General features: G+C 44.9%; 1 protein-coding gene across 1 annotated transcript in view; it reads left to right on the forward strand.

Moving 5' to 3' along the window:
* Positions 1 to 23,014, forward strand: part of CDHR3 (cadherin related family member 3) — a 109,344-nt gene that overhangs the window by 61,824 nt on the left and 24,506 nt on the right. Inside the window, exons 7-14 of the mRNA XM_056569857.1 lie at positions 156 to 260; positions 3,518 to 3,666; positions 11,057 to 11,246; positions 13,566 to 13,737; positions 20,410 to 20,512; positions 20,596 to 20,694; positions 21,313 to 21,542; positions 22,103 to 22,274. Coding sequence (XP_056425832.1) covers positions 156 to 260; positions 3,518 to 3,666; positions 11,057 to 11,246; positions 13,566 to 13,737; positions 20,410 to 20,512; positions 20,596 to 20,694; positions 21,313 to 21,542; positions 22,103 to 22,274 — 1,220 coding nt within the window. The remainder of the gene's footprint in view (positions 1 to 155; positions 261 to 3,517; positions 3,667 to 11,056; positions 11,247 to 13,565; positions 13,738 to 20,409; positions 20,513 to 20,595; positions 20,695 to 21,312; positions 21,543 to 22,102; positions 22,275 to 23,014) is intronic.

A 23,014-nucleotide genomic window follows, 5' to 3' on the forward strand; every position in this document is an offset into this window, starting at 1 on the left:
TCCTTGTTTCATGCTGCCCGTGGCAAAATGAAAGTGATGACAAGTTCCCTTTAAGTTAGAAAATCTCAGACTGGTGAATTTGGAATACAAATAATTGTGACAGTTAGCTATGTCAAACACTGTATAGCACTAATAGTATATATTTTTGTCACTAGTTATTCACTTACTGTGGAAGTAATGGATTCAGGAGGATTAACAGTAAATGGAAGTTTGGTTGTCATGATAACAAACATCAACGATGAAACTCCATACTTCACCATGTACGTATGCTGAAATCCATCCTACCGCTGACACATTTCATTCCTGTGATGTTATGATTCTGTGGACAGGCTATAAGAAAACTGCAAAAAATGACCTTCCCTCACCTGACTTTAGTCTCCCCTATGTAACGGATGATGGGGGGCAGCACCCAGAGTAAACACTTGAAAGAAGGAGAGATCCAGGGCAAGATGAATGCAGTGTCCCTTTATGACATAAAAATCTACATAAGTAATACATTACAGAGTCACTGGTGTATACCACCCTTAGTCATACTAAATACAGGTGCAACTGGAAAAATTTGAATATCGTGCAAAAGTCCATTGTATTTCATTAATGCAACTTAAAAGGAAAGGAAGTATGAAGTGCTCCAAAATCTCATGGGAGACAGATGCATTGACCCTGGACTTAGAGAGGTACTCCAGTGGAAAACTTTTTTTTATTTATTTTTTTAATGAACTGGTGTCGGAAAGTTAAACAGATTACTTCTATTTAAAAATCTTAATCTTTCCAGTACTTATTAGCAGCTGTATGCTACAGAGAAAATTCTTTTCTTTTTGAATTTCTTTTTTGTCTTGTCTACACTGCTCTCTGCTGACACCTAGAGCACTGTGTTCCAAAAAGAAAAGAATTTCCTCTGTAGTATTCAGCAGCTAATAAGTACTGGAAGGATTAAGATTTTTAACCCCTTAAGGACTGAGCCCTTTTTCACCTTAAGGACTGAGCCCTTTGTCACAATTCTGACCACCGTCACTTTAAGCATTAATAACTCTAAGATGCTTTTATTCTGATTCTGAGATTGTTTTTTTCGTGACATATTCTACTTTATTTTGGTGGTAAATTTGTGTCGATACTTGTATAATTTCTTGGTGAAAAATCCCAAAATTTCATGAAAATTTTGAAAATTTTGTATTTTTCTAACTTTGAAGCTCTCTGCTTGTAATGACAATTGATATTTCAAATACATTTTATATTGATTCACAAATACAATATGTCCACTTTATGTTGGCATCAGAGACATCATAGTCAATAGACATATTTTTACTTTTATAAAAAATTAGAGGGCTTCAAAGTATAGCAGCAATTTTCAAAATTTTCATGAAAATTGCAAAATCTAAAGGGACAAATGTTACAGAACTACAACTCCCAGCATGCCTGGGCAGTCTAGGCATGCTGAGAGTTGTAGTTTGGCAACATCTGGAGGGCCACTGTAATAGTGGTCTCCAAACGGTGACCCTCCAGATGTTGCAAAACTACAACTCCCAGCATGCAGTTTGGCAACCACTAGGAAGGGCAGCAGTAAATATCGCTTACTGCCCCTTCCTCCCCCCCCCCCCACCGTCGCTTCCCTACCTGCGCTGCTGAGCTCCACAGTCTCCAGTGATGATCTGCTGTCCCCATGGCATCTCCTCCCCCCATTCTGCCCGACATCCAGGGGTGGGCAGAACGGGGGTTTCCATGGCAACCCCCTGTCGTGCACTGCCATTGGTCAGAACTCAGTTCTGACTAATGGCAGGGGATAGGAGAAGATCGGAGCACTGCGACCTCGCTCCCATCCCTCAGGATTATCGGGGCTGTCACTGACAGCTCCGATCATCCCTATTTTCCTGGTGATCAGGTCACCAGAGACCCGATCAGCCCGGAATAGGAGAAAATTGCATGTCTGAATTGACAAGCGATTTTCTCCGATCGCCGACATGGGGGGGGGTCTCAGGACAGCAGGCATCCCAGTCCAGTCCTCAAACGGCTAGTGGCAGGACCGGAATTCCCACGGGCGTATCCATACGCCCTCAGTCCTTAAGGGCTTTAAAACGGAGGCATATGGATAAGCCCGCCGTCCTTAACAGGTTAATAGAAGTAATTTACAAATCTGTTTATCTTTCTGGCACCAGTAAAAAAAAAAAAGTTTGCCAACGGAGTACCCCTTTAACAGTTGTCTCCTTATGATAGGTAGTGTTATTGACACATCTGATGCCAACATCTTCATATAAACTCAAATTCAGGATTTGGAATACACCATTATCATTGATTATTATGGAAGAAAGTGAATTATTAATGGATTCTACCCTGTGCTGGATCTCTTCCTTCACTTCCTAGCAGTGATAATGCATCATTACATTGCAGTCTATTCCATCCTGGCATTATTACAGAGATGTCAAAACAATGGCTAACCACAATGGATATGTCTTTATGACACCCCTACACCTATTACCCCTACACCTATGAAGTGCTTGTAATCTCACAACCTCCCCTTTATTATGTAGTCATTGGGTGTTATTAAAAAAAAAATACACAAAAACATTGATTGCTGCTTTTAGAGTATTTACAACTGTGCCATTTTTAAGTTTTGGTGTAATGTATCATTACTATGGTAACATTATAGATATATAAAATTAGGTTTTGTGTGGGGATATGAGAGGTTTGGAGATGGACAATGACTTTCTACATACTTCAAATAACACTCTAGATAATGGCCCAGATTTATTGAACTGGATTTTGCTCAATCTTGGCATAAATTGTACCAATTTGGTTCTTCTGGGCCCAGTGTGTGGCATACTCTTCTAAAACAAGTGTGTTATGACTTGCTGTGCCAAGATGTGTCACAAATTAGGCATAAAAGGGAGAGAGTTCTAAAAATGAAACTAGACAGCCTGAGACTGTGCAGAGTATATGAAACAGTCACTGCAATACATTTGCTTTATTCTCTAGTTCCAGTTTACACTGTCTAGCTTTCAAACACCATTATTAAATCTGAGCCACTATTCTACAACGTACATTAGATGTATATAGTAATACCATGATAAAAGATTATTGTTGAAGGGGTTTACCGGAACTTAAATATTCATAGCTTACACTTAGGATAGGCTACCAATATCAGATTGGAGTCTGACTCGTGTCACCCGATCAACTGATTTAAGGGTTTGTGATGGTTCAATGGGTGCTGCAGCTTCTTTATTGTTTACCAGACGCATCAGCATACATTTTGTAACAACTGTGCCTGGTACAGCAGCTTTCCACAATTCCGTCCTATTAGTGAATATGACTACATACAGTACTTGGCCCAGCTACAAAATGTATGGCAATGTACCTGTCAATAAAGATGCCACACCTCTAACCTGAATACCAGAGCCCATTTAATCACCTTGAGTGGTTGGGGTGATGGACACCTAATTATAGACTATCAATAGCAAAGTCCTGGAAAAACCCCTTTATTCACAAGTGTTTTAAAAAAAATTTAAATGTATTTTATTTATTTTAGGTCAACAACAACATTTACTATTCCTGAGGAACAGAACCCAGGGACTATAGTCACCACAATAACTGCGGTTGATCCAGATGATGTTGGTTTTATAAGCACATTGTACTACAGCATCGATACACCAAACCAGTACTTCTCCATCAATAAATGTACGATGAGTATAGTCACATTGTATATCTTTATAACTTATGGTTTTCTTGAATATTCTGACCTGTTGTCACGATGCCGGCTGGCAGGTAGTGGATCCTCTGTGCCAGAGAGGGATTGGCGTGGACCGTGCTAGTGGATCGGTTCTAAGTCACTACTGGTTTTCACCAGAGCCCGCCGCAAAGCGGGATGGTCTTGCTGCGGCGGTAGTGACCAGGTCGTATCCACTAGCAACGGCTCAACCTCTCTGGCTGCTGAAGATAGGCGCGGTACAAGGGAGTAGACAGAAGCAAGGTCGGACGTAGCAGAAGGTCGGGGCAGGCAGCAAGGATCGTAGTCAGGGGCAACGGCAGGAGGTCTGGAACACAGGCTAGGAACACACAAGGAAACGCTTTCACTGGCACGATGGCAACAAGATCCGGCGAGGGAGTGAAGGGGAAGTGAGGTGATATAGGGAAGTGCACAGGTGATAACACTAATTGGAACCACTGCGCCAATCAGCGGCGCAGTGGCCCTTTAAATCGCAAAGACCCGGCGCGCGCGCGCCCTAGGGAGCGGGGCCGCGCGCGCCGGGACAGGACTGACGGAGAGCGAGTCAGGTACGGGAGCCGGGGTGCGCATCGCGAGCGGGCGCTACCCGCATCGCGAATCGCATCCCGGCTGGAGGCGGTATCGCAGCGCCCCGGGTCAGTGGAACTGACCGGAGCGCTGCAGTGAGGAGAGTGTAGCGAGCGCTCCGGGGAGGAGCGGGGACCCGGAGCGCTCGGCGTAACAGTACCCCCCCCCTTGGGTCTCCCCCTCTTCTTGGAGCCTGAGAACCTGAGGACCAGACTTTTGTCCAGGATATTGTCCTCAGGTTCCCAGGACCTCTCTTCTGGACCACAACCCTCCCAATCCACTAAAAAGAAGGTTTTCCCTCTGACCTTTTTTGATGCTAAAATCTCTTTGACGGAGAAGATGTCCGAGGAGCCGGAGACAGGAGTGGGAGGAACAGATTTGGGAGAGAAACGGTTAATGATAAGTGGTTTAAGAAGAGAAACGTGAAAGGCATTAGGAATACGAAGAGAAGGAGGAAGAAGAAGTTTGTAAGAGACAGGATTAATCTGGCGCAAAATTTTGAAAGGACCAAGATAGCGTGGTCCCAACTTATAGCTAGGGACACGGAAGCGGACATATTTAGCGGAGAGCCATACCTTGTCTCCAGGGGAAAAAATGGGAGGAGCTCTTCTTTTCTTATCCGCGAATCTCTTCATGCGTGAAGAAGCCTGTAAGAGAGAATTTTGGGTCTCTCTCCATATGATGGAAAGATCACGAGAAATTTCATCCACAGCGGGCAGACCAGAGGGCAAGGGGGTAGGGAGGGGAGGAAGAGGGTGACGGCCGTACACCACGAAAAATGGGGATTTGGAGGAAGATTCAGAGACTCTGAAATTATACGAGAATTCGGCCCAAGGTAGAAGATCTGCCCAGTCATCCTGGCGGGAGGAAACAAAATGTCGTAAATAATCACCCAAGACCTGGTTAATTCTTTCTACTTGTCCATTGGATTGAGGATGATATGCAGAAGAAAAATTTAATTTAATCTTGAGTTGTTTACAGAGAGCCCTCCAGAATTTAGACACGAATTGGACGCCTCTATCCGAGACGATCTGCGTAGGCAACCCGTGAAGACGAAAAATGTGTACAAAAAATTGTTTAGCCAACTGAGGCGCTGAAGGAAGACCAGGAAGAGGGATGAAATGTGCCATTTTGGAGAATCGATCAACGACCACCCAAATAACAGTGTTGCCATGGGATGGGGGTAAGTCAGTAATAAAATCCATACCAATCAGAGACCAAGGCTGTTCGGGGACAGGCAGAGGATGAAGAAAACCAGCGGGCTTCTGGCGAGGAGTCTTATCCCGGGCACAGATAGTGCAGGCTCGCACAAAGTCCACCACATCAGTCTCTAGAGTCGGCCACCAATAGAAGCGAGAGATGAGTTGCACAGATTTCTTGATGCCCGCATGACCTGCGAGATGGGAGGAGTGACCCCATTTGAGGATTCCGAGGCGTTGGCGTGGAGAAACAAAGGTCTTTCCTGGAGGAGTTTGCCTGATGGAGGCTGGAGAAGTGGAAATCAGGCAGTCAGGAGGAATGATGTGTTGAGGAGAGAGTTCAACTTCGGAAGCATCTGAGGAACGAGAGAGAGCATCGGCCCTAATGTTCTTATCGGCAGGCCGAAAATGAATTTCAAAATTAAATCGGGCAAAGAACAGAGACCACCTGGCCTGACGAGGATTCAGCCGTTGGGCAGACTGGAGGTAGGAGAGGTTTTTGTGATCGGTGTAAATAATAACTGGAAATCTTGATCCCTCCAGCAGATGCCTCCATTCCTCAAGTGCTAATTTAATGGCTAGAAGCTCTCGATCCCCGATGGAGTAGTTCCTCTCCGCCGGAGAGAAGGTCCTAGAAAAAAAACCACAAGTAACAGCATGCCCGGAAGAGTTTTTTTGTAGAAGGACAGCTCCAGCTCCCACTGAGGAGGCATCAACCTCCAATAGGAAGGGTTTAGATGGGTCAGGTCTGGAGAGCACGGGAGCCGAAGAAAAGGCAGACTTGAGCCGTTTAAAGGCGTCTTCCGCTTGAGGAGGCCAAGACTTGGGATCGGCATTTTTTTTGGTTAAAGCCACAATAGGAGCCACAACGGTAGAAAAATGTGGAATAAATTGCCTGTAATAATTGGCGAACCCCAAAAAACGTTGGATGGCACGGAGTCCGGAGGGGCGTGGCCAATCTAAGACGGCAGAGAGTTTGTCTGGATCCATTTGTAGTCCCTGGCCAGAGACCAAGTATCCTAGGAAAGGAAGAGATTGGCATTCAAACAGACATTTCTCTATTTTGGCATAGAGTTGATTGTCACGAAGTCTCTGAAGAACCATACGGACATGCTGGCGGTGTTCTTCTAGATTGGCAGAAAAAATCAGGATATCGTCCAGATATACAACAACACAGGAGTATAGGAGATCACGAAAAATTTCATTAACAAAGTCTTGGAAGACGGCAGGGGCGTTGCACAGGCCAAAGGGCATGACCAGATACTCAAAGTGTCCATCTCTGGTGTTAAATGCCGTTTTCCATTCATCCCCCTCTCTGATGCGGATGAGATTATAAGCACCTCTTAAGTCCAGTTTGGTAAAAATGTGGGCACCTTGGAGGCGATCAAAGAGTTCAGAGATGAGGGGTAGGGGGTAGCGGTTCTTAACCGTGATTTTATTAAGACCGCGGTAGTCAATGCAAGGACGTAGAGAGCCATCTTTTTTGGACACAAAGAAAAATCCGGCTCCGGCAGGAGAGGAGGATTTACGGATAAAGCCCTTTTTTAAATTTTCCTGGACGTATTCAGACATGGCAAGAGTCTCTGGGACGGACAGCGGATAGATTCTGCCCCGGGGTGGAGTAGTGCCCGGGAGGAGGTCAATAGGACAATCATAAGGCCTGTGAGGAGGTAGAGTTTCAGCTTGTTTTTTGCAAAAAACGTCCGCAAAGTCCATATAGGCCTTAGGGAGACCGGTTACAGGAGGAACCACAGAGTCACGGCAAGGGTTACTGGGAACCGGTTTTAGGCAGTCCTTGGAACAAGAGGGCCCCCAACTCCTGATCTCCCCAGTGGACCAATCCAGGGTTGGGGAATGAAGTTGAAGCCAGGGAAGTCCAAGGAGAATTTCAGAAGTGCAATTGGGGAGGACCAAAAGTTCAATCCTCTCGTGATGAGATCCGATGCACATTAGAAGGGGCTCCGTGTGGAAACGTATGGTACAGTCCAATCTTTCATTGTTTACACAATTGATGTAGAGGGGTCTGGCGAGACTGGTCACCGGTATGTTGAACCTGTTGACGAGAGAGGCCAAAATAAAATTTCCTGCAGATCCGGAGTCCAAGAAGGCCACAGCAGAGAAGGAGAAGGCAGAGGCAGACATCCGCACAGGCACAGTAAGACGTGGAGAAGCAGAGTAGACATCAAGGACTGTCTCACCTTTGTGCGGAGTCAGCGTACGTCTTTCCAGGCGGGGAGGACGGATAGGACAATCCTTCAGGAAGTGTTCGGTACTAGCACAGTACAGGCAGAGATTCTCCATGCGGCGTCGTGTCCTCTCTTGAGGTGTCAGGCGAGACCGGTCGACCTGCATAGCCTCCACGGCGGGAGGCACAGGAACAGATTGCAGGGGACCAGAGGAGAGAGGAGCCGGGGAGAAGAAACGCCTCGTGCGAACAGAGTCCATATCCTGGCGGAGCTCCTGACGCCTTTCGGAAAAACGCATGTCAATGCGAGTGGCTAGGTGAATGAGTTCATGTAGATTAGCAGGGATTTCTCGTGCGGCCAGAACATCTTTAATGTTGCTGGATAGGCCTTTTTTAAAGGTCGCGCAGAGTGCCTCATTATTCCAGGATAATTCTGAAGCAAGAGTACGGAATTGTACGGCATACTCGCCAACGGAAGAATTACCCTGGACCAGGTTCAACAGGGCAGTCTCAGCAGAAGAGGCTCGGGCAGGTTCCTCAAAGACACTTCGAATTTCCGAGAAGAAGGAGTGTACAGAGGCAGTGACGGGGTCATTGCGGTCCCAGAGCGGTGTGGCCCAAGACAGGGCTTTTCCAGACAGAAGGCTGACTACGAAAGCCACCTTAGACCTTTCAGTGGGGAACTGGTCCGACATCATCTCCAAGTGCAATGAACATTGGGAAAGAAAGCCACGGCAAAACTTAGAGTCCCCATCAAATTTATCCGGCAAGGATAGTCGTAGTCCAGAAGCGGCCACTCGCTGCGGAGGAGGTGCAGGAGCTGGCGGAGGAGATGATTGCTGGAGCTGTGGTAGTAACTGTTGTAGCATAACAGTCAGTTGAGACAGCTGTTGGCCTTGTTGCGCTATCTGTTGTGACTGCTGGGCGACCACCGTGGTGAGGTCAGCGACAACTGGCAGAGGAACTTCAGCGGGATCCATGGCCGGATCTACTGTCACGATGCCGGCTGGCAGGTAGTGGATCCTCTGTGCCAGAGAGGGATTGGCGTGGACCGTGCTAGTGGATCGGTTCTAAGTCACTACTGGTTTTCACCAGAGCCCGCCGCAAAGCGGGATGGTCTTGCTGCGGCGGTAGTGACCAGGTCGTATCCACTAGCAACGGCTCAACCTCTCTGGCTGCTGAAGATAGGCGCGGTACAAGGGAGTAGACAGAAGCAAGGTCGGACGTAGCAGAAGGTCGGGGCAGGCAGCAAGGATCGTAGTCAGGGGCAACGGCAGGAGGTCTGGAACACAGGCTAGGAACACACAAGGAAACGCTTTCACTGGCACGATGGCAACAAGATCCGGCGAGGGAGTGAAGGGGAAGTGAGGTGATATAGGGAAGTGCACAGGTGATAACACTAATTGGAACCACTGCGCCAATCAGCGGCGCAGTGGCCCTTTAAATCGCAAAGACCCGGCGCGCGCGCGCCCTAGGGAGCGGGGCCGCGCGCGCCGGGACAGGACTGACGGAGAGCGAGTCAGGTACGGGAGCCGGGGTGCGCATCGCGAGCGGGCGCTACCCGCATCGCGAATCGCATCCCGGCTGGAGGCGGTATCGCAGCGCCCCGGGTCAGTGGAACTGACCGGAGCGCTGCAGTGAGGAGAGTGTAGCGAGCGCTCCGGGGAGGAGCGGGGACCCGGAGCGCTCGGCGTAACACCTGTTATACAGCAGTTGCTGATGATAAAGCAATTGTCCTACCTCAACAACCCTGTTTATATGCTTTACTAGGGATGTCATTAAGAAGGCTATTCATAAACAGAATTACAGTAGATTGAAAGTAGCTACTGTAGACACAGACCTATAATCTGCTTGTGTTTTTAGATTTAGGCTAGAGCTCCATGGTGACGTTGCGTTGCCCTGGAGTTGCCGTAAAATCGCTGCATTAATGTTCTTTGTATAGTGACTCAAACGAAATTGTCGAGTTCAGAAAATAAATTTTTATATCCCATATTAGGGAATACTAAGTTAAAGGAGAACTCCAGTACTCTGGTATTCTTACTGAACTTCTGCAATATAGGGCATAAATGTCTGATCGCGGGGGGTCTGGCTAATTGGACCCCCGCCCCCACGATCTCCTGCCCGGAGCCGTGGTTCACTTCATGCACGGAGTGTTGGTCGACATGCCCCCTCCATGCATTTCTATGGGAGAACCAGAGATACAGTGCTTGTGTATTTCTGACTCTCCCAGAATGGAGGAGGCGTATCGGCCGCTGCTTCATGTGGTGATCAACACCGCTCTGAACCAGGACGTTGGGCAGAAAATCACAGGGGGTACCTGTGGTCAGATCCCCCACGATCAGGCACCAATCCCCTACCCTGCAGATAGAGGATAAGAAGTTCAGTGCCCCTTTAATAGAGGGTCCCCATTCAGGATCCTCCTCTAATAACTGTAATAAGGAGGAGCTACAGAGAGTATGTCTTTCCCTGAAGGACTTCCTTCATCCTGCATTACATAGAGACTGACTTAACTGGCCACTGTGTAATATTCTATCCATTATTCTCTGGTGTTGGAAATTTAGTGAGCCTTCCTCACTTCACTGCGCTTGGGCAAAAAAATGAAACCAAAGGTATACTGGCGAAATTTAGACTGGCTTGTGGTGACATTCCCTGTGCACAGGAACATAACTCAAGCTAGGGTGGAAGGAATTGGGCAGTTGCCCCAGTCTAAGTCTACTAACTGCTGACCTCAAGTGTGGCAAAGGTCTGAGGTGTGTGGAAGGCCCAGATCAAATCTACCTTATCCGGTCATTCTGCAAGGATCACCCACACAGTGGAAGTTCATACCCTGACGGAGAAAGCTACAGGACCTTGACAGAACCCTAGCTACCAGGATCAATCTTCATTCCTCTCAAGTCAGTATCAATCTATAGGGTGAAAGCACCACAAGTGGCAGCAAGGCAACAGGGCTCCCAAGGGGTTACGCGGCCTCCTCTCACTCTGCACCATACTGTCTTTGTAATGCCATCTGCACCCTGTTCAGTAAATACAGTTATCCATAACCTGACATTGGTGTTTTCCTTTACTCACCGTGGAGAAGCTGTCTCCAATCTTGGATGCACTGACATCACAAAGTGATAAGGTATCTATTAGCACTCCCGTGGCACCACATTGGCAAGGTCTCGTGGAGCTTTGTCATAAAAATTGTTGAGCAAATCACAGTAATATAGTGGGGAACATGGTCGATGTGAAGTCTTATTGTCATCAATTAGGATATGTACATATCTATGTCAAGATTTTGTTTCTAAGGATCTATTTTCAAGAGGTCGAAATAGTATTAATTCTGGATCAATTCTACAAAAAAAATGCAATTTATACAGTTTTTTTTCCTTTTCTTACTTTACATTTCAGTAACTGGAGTCATTCAGATTGCAATGAGAATTGACATTGATGTGGATACCCTCCATCTTAACAGTTCTATGTTTCTAAAAATCAAAGTGAGTGACCTTCCAAGTGCTGGGCACTCAAACTACACAACTATTACCATCAATGTACAAGATATAAATGATAACCCTCCAGTGTGCACAACGTATGCATTCAGGTATGAAGCAAACTTTTCTCCATTTTCATACTCTCATGTGTGTTTTTCTTTTCATTTTTTTAAATTGTAATCTTTATTAAGAATTTCCAAACCAAGGAAGTAGATGAGAAAGGAAAATTCAAACAACTACAAGAGGCATATAACAAACAAAAAATCCCAAAATAGAAAGCTCCTGAGATATACACAAGATATCCTTCACAAGCTAAGGGGAAGAGCAGGGCAACATAATCACAAATGGAAAACCATAGAATATATGTAGAGGCATACACAGAAAACAAAAGACATACACAGGACCAACACAACATGAAACAAGAACAAACAAAGACAAAAAGACAACCCCCCCCCCCCTATGGAGGGTTGAGAATAGAGTAAATGGCCGAAAGGAGGCCTTCCTCTTGCAGTCCCCGGCGGCACAATTGCTCAAAGCCCGTAGGCATATTTCAACATACCCAATCTTTTTGTTCTGAGGATGTTAAAGGGGTACACGGGAGGAAAAAAAATTCAAATCAACTAGTGCCAGTAAGTTATACAGATTTGTAAACTACTCCTTTTTAAGACTACTTATCAGCTGCTTACTAAAAGTACTTATGAGCTGCTGTATACTACAGAGAAACTTGAGTAGTTCTTTCCAGTCTCACTTTTCCTGCAGTATCTAGTTCTAGTCAATCCTTCATTTTTCTTTATTCGAGCAAAAAAAATAATTAAATTAAATACTATCTTTTTTGCACTGCAGCCATATACATCTGCATATACTTAATGTCTACTACTATAGCCATCGTATAAGCACTATATAGGGGGAGATTTATCAAAACATGTGCAGAGGAAAAGTATATCAGTTGCACATAGCAACCAATCGGATCGCTTCTTTTTTTATTGGTTGCTATGGGCAACTGTCAACTTTTCCTCTGCTCAGGTTTTGATAAATCTCCCCCTATATGTCTGCAGTCCTCCTCATAGTGCAGTAATTTGGTAAGTATATATCCTGAATCAGGAGGATATATACTTTCCTGATTACAGTACTTTGCACTGTGAGGACTGGACACAGCCCAGTGTGGATTCTACTGACCTCCTCCATTATCATCTCTCATCTGACACCCTCTTACCATTAAGTTAAGTGTAGCGCTGACAGCACAGCAGCAAAGAGGAGAAAGAGATCCTGCAGGATTCGTACGGCGTGTGGCAGCTTGGATTGCACATGTGTCATGCTCTCTGCCATCCTTGGGCAGGTGGTCAGCAGTGCCTGGTTTGTTTCAGACATGACACTTAGAATATAGACTGAGAACTTCAAACTTTATTTCATAAGACCCAAGAATCTTTCATGTAGTCTAAGAGTCCGTAAGGAGCTTTTTTTTTTTTTTTTAAACTCCAGATGACTTTCTTGTGTCATTCACTTTCTTGAGTCTTCTTTTTGGCCACTCTGCGAAAAAGTCCAAATTGGTGGAATGCTGCAGTAATAGTTCACCTTCTTAAAGTATCTCCTCTCTGCACAGGAGGCCAAAGTTACCATTGGGTTCTTGTTCATCTCTTTCCAAGGCCCTTCTTCCCGTTAACTCATTTTGGGGGGCAGTTAGCTCTAGGAAGAGTCCTGGTCGTCTAAAACTTCTCCCATCTAAGAATTATGGAGGCCAGTGTGTTCTTGGGAATTTTCAGTGCAGTAAAATATTGTTTGTTCTCCAGTCTGTGCCTCCAGACAGTCCTGCCTCTGAGCTCTACAGGCAATTCTTACCTGCTCATGGCTTGGTATTGTATTGTCAGCTGTAAGACCTTATATAGACAGGGTTGTGTCTTTCCAAATCATGACCAAGGTGTAGAAACATCTCCAAGATGATCAAGAAAACTGGGAGGACCCCAGAGCGAAACTGTCATTGCAATTAGTCTAAATACTAATACTAATTTGTCCATGAGAAACTTTAGTTTTTTCATCTTCAATACATTTTCAAAAATGTTTAACATTTTATTTCCGCATTTTCATTATAAGGTATTGAGCGCAGAATGATGGGGAAACTGTAATTTTTGTTATCTTATCACAAGACCTCAACAAAACAAAATCTGAAAACTTTCCAAATACATTTTATGTAGTATACCTATGATTTCATCTTCCCAAACCATCATCATTATATTAGCATATTCTGATGTTTTTTCCATTTATCTTTTTAACAATATAAAACATCAGATAAATATGTGAAGTGCTGTAACACTTCTTACTGCAATACAGTCTTACAGATATCCCTTAAAATAATAAACACACATAAACTCTACAATCTGAATGTTAAAGAAGGGTAGAGAAGTGTTTGCATTATTTATTCTCTGTTTGAACAGCACAACTGTACCCGAAACGGAAGCAAATGGCAGTCTCATAATGGATTTAACTGATCAGTGCAAGGACATAGATGTTGATCCCATAAACAAAGCCTTCAACTTTACAGGACTTTCTGGGCTTGGGAGCAATGAACGATTCCAACTTATTCCGGCAGGATCTGGAAATATAGTGGTTGGTGTTTTTTTTTTCATTTACTATATTTATATGGCACTAAAAATAAGTGTGTGACAACTTCGCTACCATTAAGGTGACATTATAGTAATTGATCCTCTCTGTGAGGGTTTTGTTCACACAAGGCAGACACCCTGGATTTTCTGTGGTGAAAAATCGTTAGCTTTTTGCACCAGAACAAACATTTTTAAAATTTATTGCAGATTTATTACATTGTACCTGCCCTATGTGGACATACCCTAATAGTGAACATAAAAGTCCCACAGATTTTACAGAAACCTATATACCTACCATTTAAAGAACTTGACAGAATAGGACAGGGTAATCCAAAAGACTTGAAGAAAATTGGTAATACTTACCTTTAGAAAGCAGGCATGAACAAAAAACTGCTGTAGCAAGTGGAATAACATACACAACGAAGTGCTGCTTGTTTTCCCCTGTTTTTTGGATTAGAGGTGATACTGGCCCTGATTTACTAAGAGTGTTGTGTAGGTTTCTTTGTGGGTTTTAATTCCCAACAATTTATTTTCCACGGTATTTACTAAGGTTTCCCTACATTTTGCACTTTCCCTACATTTTGCTTATTTTACACATGCTCTAATCTGTCTTGGGGACGCACCCCTTTTCTGTAGCCATGCCCCTTTCACTGATGGCCATGCCCCCTTTTTCTGGTTTACTCAGTAAAATGGAGAGTTGGTCGGGTTTTTTTTCAATTCTTGCACAAATTCAAATGCATAATGTGGCGCACAACTCAACAAAACATGTCGGGTTTACAGTAGTAAATCAGGACCACTGTTTTACTGTTCTTCTGAGCACCAACAGGGGAGCATTGAACATGTTCTTTGTGGTGTGGTACCACAAGGTTTAATGCTGGACATTTCCTCTTTTTGGATACATTCTTAAAGGGATATTCCAGTGCTCCCCCAAACTTTCTATAATGCTGGGGCTGTAGAGAATAAAAAAATATATACTTACCTTATACTGGTGTTCTCCAAGTCCTGCTGCAGCTCCCATTTGCCTCCTTCTGGTCCCTTGATGCTTGTCCACTTCTAAAATGAGATATTGAAACAGGACATTCCCATGTGCTGCATTAGTGTCTAGTCTTGGCCAGTTATTGGCTTAGTAGGAAGGTCCTGCTTCTACATCTCATCACTAAAGAAAGTGGATGAGATGAGCATCGGGGGACTGAAAGGATACTAACGGGAGCCACAGCAAAACCTGCAAAGGTTTGGGGGTAGGTAAGAATACATAGCAGAAGAAATAATGAAAATCACCAGACACCGTGCAGCTTCAGGTACTAAATCGTAGATTTCAGGAGTGGTTCCAATGGATTATAAAGCACAGAATAGCTTCTGGATATTACTCCCGGGTGCTCAAACATCTTGTAGTTCATAGTAATGTATATTAAAGTAACTACATAATAAGAAATGTAGAGAGAGGATTCAAATTGTATTTATTTCGTGTCAACTCAGTTAGACATAACAGCATAGCGGGGGGCCCGAAGAACAGAGCCGGGAGCGTGGACACCTGTTTGTACTAATCAGGTACTTCTTCCGGCCTCCAATCAAGGCCGGAAAAGGCCGAAAGAAGAACCTGATTGGTACGAAATGGTTGTCGCCTGTCCATGTTCCCTGGTCTGTTGTTCTGAGTTGACATGAAATAAAGAAACTTTAGACAGGAAATCCGGTGAGTGTTCTATTTACTTTATTGCTGTTATGTAGGTCAGAATCTGTTTTCTTTCTTTTCTCTACAGCTCCAGCACTATAGGAAGTTCTGGATGCACTGGTGGTCAGTATGCCTACTTTTAATGAGCATGCATTCAGCTCCAAACTTTGTATATTACTATATATTTTACACTTAATATTAAATATACTGTGAGCAAATAGAGTTAGGTCTCTGAGTAGCCTAGCAGGTTGTTAGAAAGAAAATTTGCAGCACAAATGTTACGCCTAGCGCTCCGGGTCCCCGCTCCTCCCCGGAGCGCTCACGGCGCCTTTCTCCCTGCAGCTCCCCGGTCAGCGCTGACCGGGAGCACTGCCCTGTCATGGCCGTTGGGGATGCGATTCGCACAGCGGGACGCGCCCGCTCGCGAATCGCATCCCAGGTCACTTACCCGTTCCCGTCTCCTGCGGTCATGTGCTGGCGCGCGCGGCTCCGCTCTCTAGGGCGCGCGCGCGCCAGCTCCCTGAGACTTAAAGGGCCAGTGCACCAATGATTGGTGCCTGGCCCAATTAGCTTATTGGTTCCCACCTGTTCCCTGGTTATATCTAGTCTCCTCCCTTGCACTTCCTTGCCGGATCTTGTTGCCCTTGAGCCTAGTGAAAGCGTTTTTGTGTGTTTATACCCTGTGTACCAGAACTTTGCTATCTCCCCTGACTACGAACCTTGCCGCCTGCCCCCGACCTTCTGCTACGTCCGACTTTGCTTCTGCCTACTCCCTTGTACCTCGCCTATCTTCAGCAGCCAGAGAGGTGAGCCGTTGCTAGTGGATACGACCTGGTCACTACCGCCGCAGCAAGACCATCCCGCTTTGCGGCGGGCTCTGGTGAAAACCTGTAGTGTCTTAGAACCGGTCCACTAGCACGGTCCTCGCTATCCCTCTCTGGCACAGAGGATCCACTACCTGCCAGCCGGCATCGTGACAGTAGATCCGGCCATGGATCCCGCTGAAGTTCCTCTGCCTGTTGTCGCCGACCTCCCCACACTGGTCGCCCAGCAAGCTCGTCAGATCGCCCAACAAGATCACCAGCTGTCGTACTTGACCACCATGACTCAGCAACTCCAGTCGCAGCTACAGCAGATTCAGTCTCAGCTACAGCAGCAGCAACCATCTCCTCCGCCAGCTCCTGCACCTCTTCCGCAGCGAGTGGCCACTCCTAGCCTCCGCCTGTCTTTGCCGGACAAATTTAATGGGGACTCTAAGTTTTGCCGTGACTTTCTTTCCCAATGTTCCCTGCATCTGGAGATGATGTCGGATCAGTTTCCTACTGAAAGGTCTAAGGTGGCTTTCGTAGTCAGCCTTCTGTCTGGAAAAGCCCTGTCATGGGCCACACCGCTCTGGGACCGCGATGACCCCGTCACTGCCTCTGTACACTCCTTCTTCTCGGAAATTCGAAGTGTCTTTGAGGAACCTGCCCGAGCCTCTTCTGCTGAGACTGCCCTGCTGAACCTGGTCCAGGGTAATTCCTCCGTTGGCGAGTACGCCATACAATTCCGTACTCTTGCTTCTGAACTATCCTGGAATAATGAGGCTCTCTGCGCGACCTTTAAAAAAGGCCTATCCAGCAACATTAAAGATGTTCTGGCCGCACGAGAGACTCCTGCTAACCTGCATGAACTCATTCATCTAGCCACTCGCATTGACATGCGTTTTTCTGAGAGGCATCAAGAGCTCCGCCAGGAAAAGGACTTAGATCTCTGGACACCTCTCCCACAGTCTCCACTGCAATCTGCGCCTAGGCCTCCCGCCGAGGAGGCCATGCAAGTGGATCGGTCTCGCCTGACCCTGGAAGAGAGGAATCGCCGTAAGGAAGAGAATCTTTGTCTGTACTGTGCCAGTACTGAACATTTTTTGGTGGATTGCCCAATCCGTCCTCCACGTCTGGGAAACGCACGCTCGCACTCAGCTCTCGTGGGTGTGGCGTCTCTTGATGCCAAGTCGGCTTCTCCACGTCTCACGGTACCTGTTCGGATTTCCACTTCAGCCAGCTCTCCCCTCTCAGCCGTGGCCTGTCTGGACTCTGGAGCTTCTGGGAATTTTATTCGGGAGTCCTTTGTGAATAAATTCCATATTCCGGTGACCCGTCTTGTCAAGCCACTCCACATTTCCGCGGTCAACGGAGCCAGGTTGGACTGTACCATACGTTTCCGCACGGAGCCCCTTCTTATGAGCATCGGATCTCATCACGAGAGGATTGAACTTTTGGTCCTCCCCAATTTCACCTCGGAAATTCTCCTTGGACTTCCCTGGCTTCAACTTCATTCCCCAACCCTGGATTGGTCCACTGGGGAGATCAAGAGTTGGGGGTCCTCTTGTGCCAAGAACTGTCTAAAACCGGTTCCCAGTAACCCTTGCCGTAACTCTGTGGTTCCTCCTGTATCCGGTCCCCCTAAGGTCATTAAGGACTCTGCCTGCCACAGGAAATGCCCCTCCCCCCCTCCCAGTTCCATCAGGCAAGCTTCTGTGTCCCCTCATGGCCCTCGTCCTGGTGTCACACTGCCCCGTGCCAGTTCTCGCCCTCTGCCCTCTCTCCCCATTCCTACTCCTGCGGTTCTGCCTGCCGTTGAGGAATCCCTCCATCCTTTCCCGGTGTCTTCATCCCAGGGGAGGCAGTTACCCGATAAAGAGAAGGGGAGACCTAAGGGGGGGGGTACTGTTACGCCTAGCGCTCCGGGTCCCCGCTCCTCCCCGGAGCGCTCACGGCGCCTTTCTCCCTGCAGCTCCCCGGTCAGCGCTGACCGGGAGCACTGCCCTGTCATGGCCGTTGGGGATGCGATTCGCACAGCGGGACGCGCCCGCTCGCGAATCGCATCCCAGGTCACTTACTCGTTCCCGTCTCCTGCGGTCATGTGCTGGCGCGCGCGGCTCCGCTCTCTAGGGCGCGCGCGCGCCAGCTCCCTGAGACTTAAAGGGCCAGTGCACCAATGATTGGTGCCTGGCCCAATTAGCTTATTGGTTCCCACTTGTTCCCTGGTTATATCTAGTCTCCTCCCTTGCACTTCCTTGCCGGATCTTGTTGCCCTTGAGCCTAGTGAAAGCGTTTTTGTGTGTTTATACCCTGTGTACCAGAACTTTGCTATCTCCCCTGACTACGAACCTTGCCGCCTGCCCCCGACCTTCTGCTACGTCCGACTTTGCTTCTGCCTACTCCCTTGTACCTCGCCTATCTTCAGCAGCCAGAGAGGTGAGCCGTTGCTAGTGGATACGACCTGGTCACTACCGCCGCAGCAAGACCATCCCGCTTTGCGGCGGGCTCTGGTGAAAACCTGTAGTGTCTTAGAACCGGTCCACTAGCACGGTCCTCGCTATCCCTCTCTGGCACAGAGGATCCACTACCTGCCAGCCGGCATCGTGACAACAAAGTATATACTACTTAGTTTCAAGCATGAAAACCTTAAAAAGAAATCAAATATTTTATACAGTTTAAACAGAACACCATTTTGGGCCAAAGATCCCCTGTAGTGATGTTACACAGGCAACCTAGGAACAGTTCAGCAGCAGTGGTAGAACACTAGAGAAGCCAACGTCCTGGACTTTCTCCCATTTCCCACACCATTCAAAGTGATCCTCTCCTCCAGCAAAGAAGGATCTACTGACAGGAAATCCCCACCGCGGACTACACAGACTTTCATGGCAAGTAAACACAAGCTCAGCATGGTCGTCTTTCACTAGTATCCCATTTTTTGTAAAATGTGTAAAGTTTTTGATTCTTTTTTAAGCGGTTTGTGCTGGAAACTAAGTAGTATCTACTTTTTGCTGAAATTTTCCCTCTAACAACTTGCTGGACTACTCACAGATCTAATTCTATTTGCTCACAGTAAATTTCACATGAACGTGTAACATAAACATATATAGCAGCCAGTGTACAACTTTTGGAGCTATATGCAAGCTCATTAAAAGCATGTATAGTGATGTACACATGCAATAAGGTGTATTTATGTGTATATTTTCTTCTTTACATTGTATATTGTTTATATTACTTTACTACTCACCACTCCCTACTCCAGAGACAGGTCTAAGCTGCCTGTCACAGTCTTGGCTGTCGGTTGTGCCTACTTTGCATATTACACCTGATGCTTTGTATATCTTGACATAAAATCAGAACAGCTCTCTACAAATGCTAAGACATGTAAACATTGCATACAAGAAACATTTTGGATTGCATTACACTTGAATGAAGGCTCTTGTCGCACATTTTGATCACAATGTGTTGCAGCCATGGCAACATGCGCCTCTGCATTTATTTTATTTTGCATAGAGATGCTGCCAATTTTTGATCATCTGCTGCCCCGTTTTGATCATGCGCTCCTCCCATCTTCCCTAGGTTGGCTTTATTAGAGTAAACTATAAAAACTATAGCTGGATCCCACATGCCCTAAATAAAGGTTGTAGGCCTAAAGCCCAAGCAAGGTGGGTTTAATGTTAGGGCCCCATGCGATATGAGTCTACCTTACTGCAGTCCATAGGTAACACAGTTTGATTAAAATTTATGGTTAAAGCTACAATTTAACATGTATAGTAAATACAGCAGAAATACAGTTTAAAATGTCCCAAATATTCAATGTTCACATATTTTAGTGTTTGCAAAGTTCTGCTTTTATTTTTATGGGTTGGTGTCATGATTATGTCCCTGCTCCTGCAGTACTACCTATGCCAATCTGAGACTGATCTGAGGACTGTACCCTGGGAAATCTTCCTGCAGCAGAATCTGTATTTCCTGGCATGATATAAGGGCAAAAACCAGGGGATCCCTTGGACACCTTCTGAGCCCCAGTCTAGCCTGTGCAAATACGACTATGGCTTTAAGGGTGTGGTATATTACTTTTAACAGACTGTAAACACCACTAGTGATTTAGATGATGGCTGTGTGTATTTGGAGCATCGATCGTCATTTTAGTATTTTTTTTTATCTCTGTATAATCCATCCTTTTAATACTATATACTTCCTTTAGTTGACAGGTAATTTGGACTTTGAAGACCCCAATAACATAGGTGTAGGCAATGAATATAGTTTAACAATTGAAGTGAAGGATATAGCCTTTCCGAACTATAAGAGTAAGTAATGTGAGTTTCTGTGCAGAATACAATTTCTTTATAAACTGCAAACCCAATCAATTATCTGCTTTTTTATTTTTTAGAAAATATTTATGTGTACATTAAAACAACTCCAGTCAATGAATATCCTCCAGTATTCAACAGATCTTCATATGTGTTCAATGTGTCTGAGCTCTCTCCACGTAAGTAACTAAATCCTGCTGTAGAAAGGTATTGGACTACATTTCAAATAAAAAAATGAATTAAATGCATACTAATAATAATAATAATAATAATAATAAAAAATGTAAGGAATACTCAATGAACTGATGCATAAACTATAGACTATTAAGTAGGGCACTTTATGTCATTTAAAGGGTAACTGAGGTTTAACGAATATATTGCATTCCCTTTAATATACAGTCATGTACAATAAAGCATGAAAGCTATTAAATTAACCACTTCTGCCCTGACAGACCATTTACAGCTGCCTGTATTCTGCTAAAGGATAAAAGACTTTAATAGTCTTTAATATAAAACTGTAGGTTCAGCTATGGTGGATCTTCATTTTAGGTAACCTTTATAAATATACCCTTTAAAAATGTACCAATCACATGGTGATTGTCCTTCTAAGAACAGTCATGGATTTTATGTCCTGGAGGGTGTTATCATTGCCTAATGCTTTTGAGGGCTCACATAAGTGACACTTTTTTATTGCTCTGCTCTATGCAAAAGTTACTTTATTTCAGACTCAAATGACAAATTGTGATTTTCACAGTGTTGGCTATAGAATAATAATGTATATGTTATTGCCTTTACAGCTGGATCACCAATTGGTTACATACATGCTACAGACAAAGACTACCCTTATATAGGAATCACTTACTCACTTGAAAGTGGTGGCAGCACTTTGGGTGCTACTGGCATTTTTTGGATAAATCCAACTAGTGGGGTGTTGGTGCTCTCAGATTATGCAGATTATGAAACAACACAACAGTACACACTTACAGTGAGAGCTACGGATTCCGGATCATTGTCTTCTACAGCGCCAGTAAGAATCATTGGCTTAAAATAAATTACTAACCAATACTGTGGGGGTAATTTTGTTTCATCAGCATTTATGTCCGTATTTATTTTGGGCAATATGGAGCAAATGTTACTCAATATATATACGCGTATAGCAATAGATCTGTCTATCATTGGGAGCAAAGCAGGGGGAGAACAGCCCGAAGTTGACACATCTCCCACCTCCCACTGAGTGTGCCCTGGGGTTCGGTATATAGCTTGAGAAACATGCAGCTCTGGGTTTTTTGTGTGTGATTTTTACATGAATTATGTCTGTGCTGTTTCCTTGCTGCCTTTTACATGGAATTTTAGACTTTTAATGGCTTCTACATTTGGACATTTTATTCATAGTGCTGGCGATGTTTGCTAAAGCATGCAGCTCTGTATAAAAACATCAGATTTACTCAAAATGCCTAATTCTTAAATGGATTATGTCATCAGAAAGGAAACAGCAACGTCACCCACACTAACCGTCTCGTACTGCCTGATGCTGATCACAATATTTTGTATTTTGCTGCCACATCTTCTTTTTAATTGTCTTCTCAGGTGACTGTGAATATACTGGAAGCCAATGATGAAATACCGATATGTTTACCAAATTCATACACACTGTACGTACCCACAAATCAAGCATCGGGTACAAATATTCAGAATTTTAAACTCACTTGTACAGATCGGGATTCCCCACCAACCTCTTTTCAATACATTATTAATTCAGGTACAATACAAACTTAAACATGAAATTGTGCAATATATGTTTGTGTTTCATTTTGTTTACATGAAATTATAATATTTTGGCATAATATATAGGCAAATAGCCTTTGGAAAGTTTGGAATGTTCTGGTTAGTGTTCTGGTCCTTCCACTGAGGCAGTGGTGAAAATAGAAGGGTTCCATGAGTTTGAGGACACACTTTAGGAACCTCCATTATTGTAATGTTGTCCTGTAACATATAAGAAAAGAATAAAATTGCAGAACTCCGTTAAGTCACATATGTGTTAATGTCTGTCTCTATGGGGGAGATTTATCAAAACCAGTGCACAGGAAGAGTGGTGCAGTTGCCCATAGCAACCTATCAGCTCGCTTCTTTCATTTTAAAGAGGCCTGTGAAAAATGAAAGAGGCGATCTGATTGGTTGCTATGGGCAACTGGAGAACTTTTCCTATGGACAGGTTTTGATAAATCTTCCCCTATATCTGTATATTAGAGTTAAAACACACAGTTGTTTCTTATTGCAATGAATTGCAAAGATTACAAATTCTGCATTAATATCAAAAGGGGGACTTTAAGGGGTTATGCAGTTGTAATGTTGTCTTACATATCACATGAACACTTTATAGTGCTAAAGGTTCTAAATAGAGATGAGCGAACTTACAGTAAATTTGATTCGTCACGAACTTCTCAGCTCGGCAGTTGATGAATTTTCCTGCGTAAATTAGTTCAGCCTTCAGGTGCTCCG

Source organism: Hyla sarda, chromosome 4 (assembly GCF_029499605.1).
Source record: "Hyla sarda isolate aHylSar1 chromosome 4, aHylSar1.hap1, whole genome shotgun sequence".
Lineage (NCBI taxonomy): Eukaryota > Metazoa > Chordata > Amphibia > Anura > Hylidae > Hyla > Hyla sarda.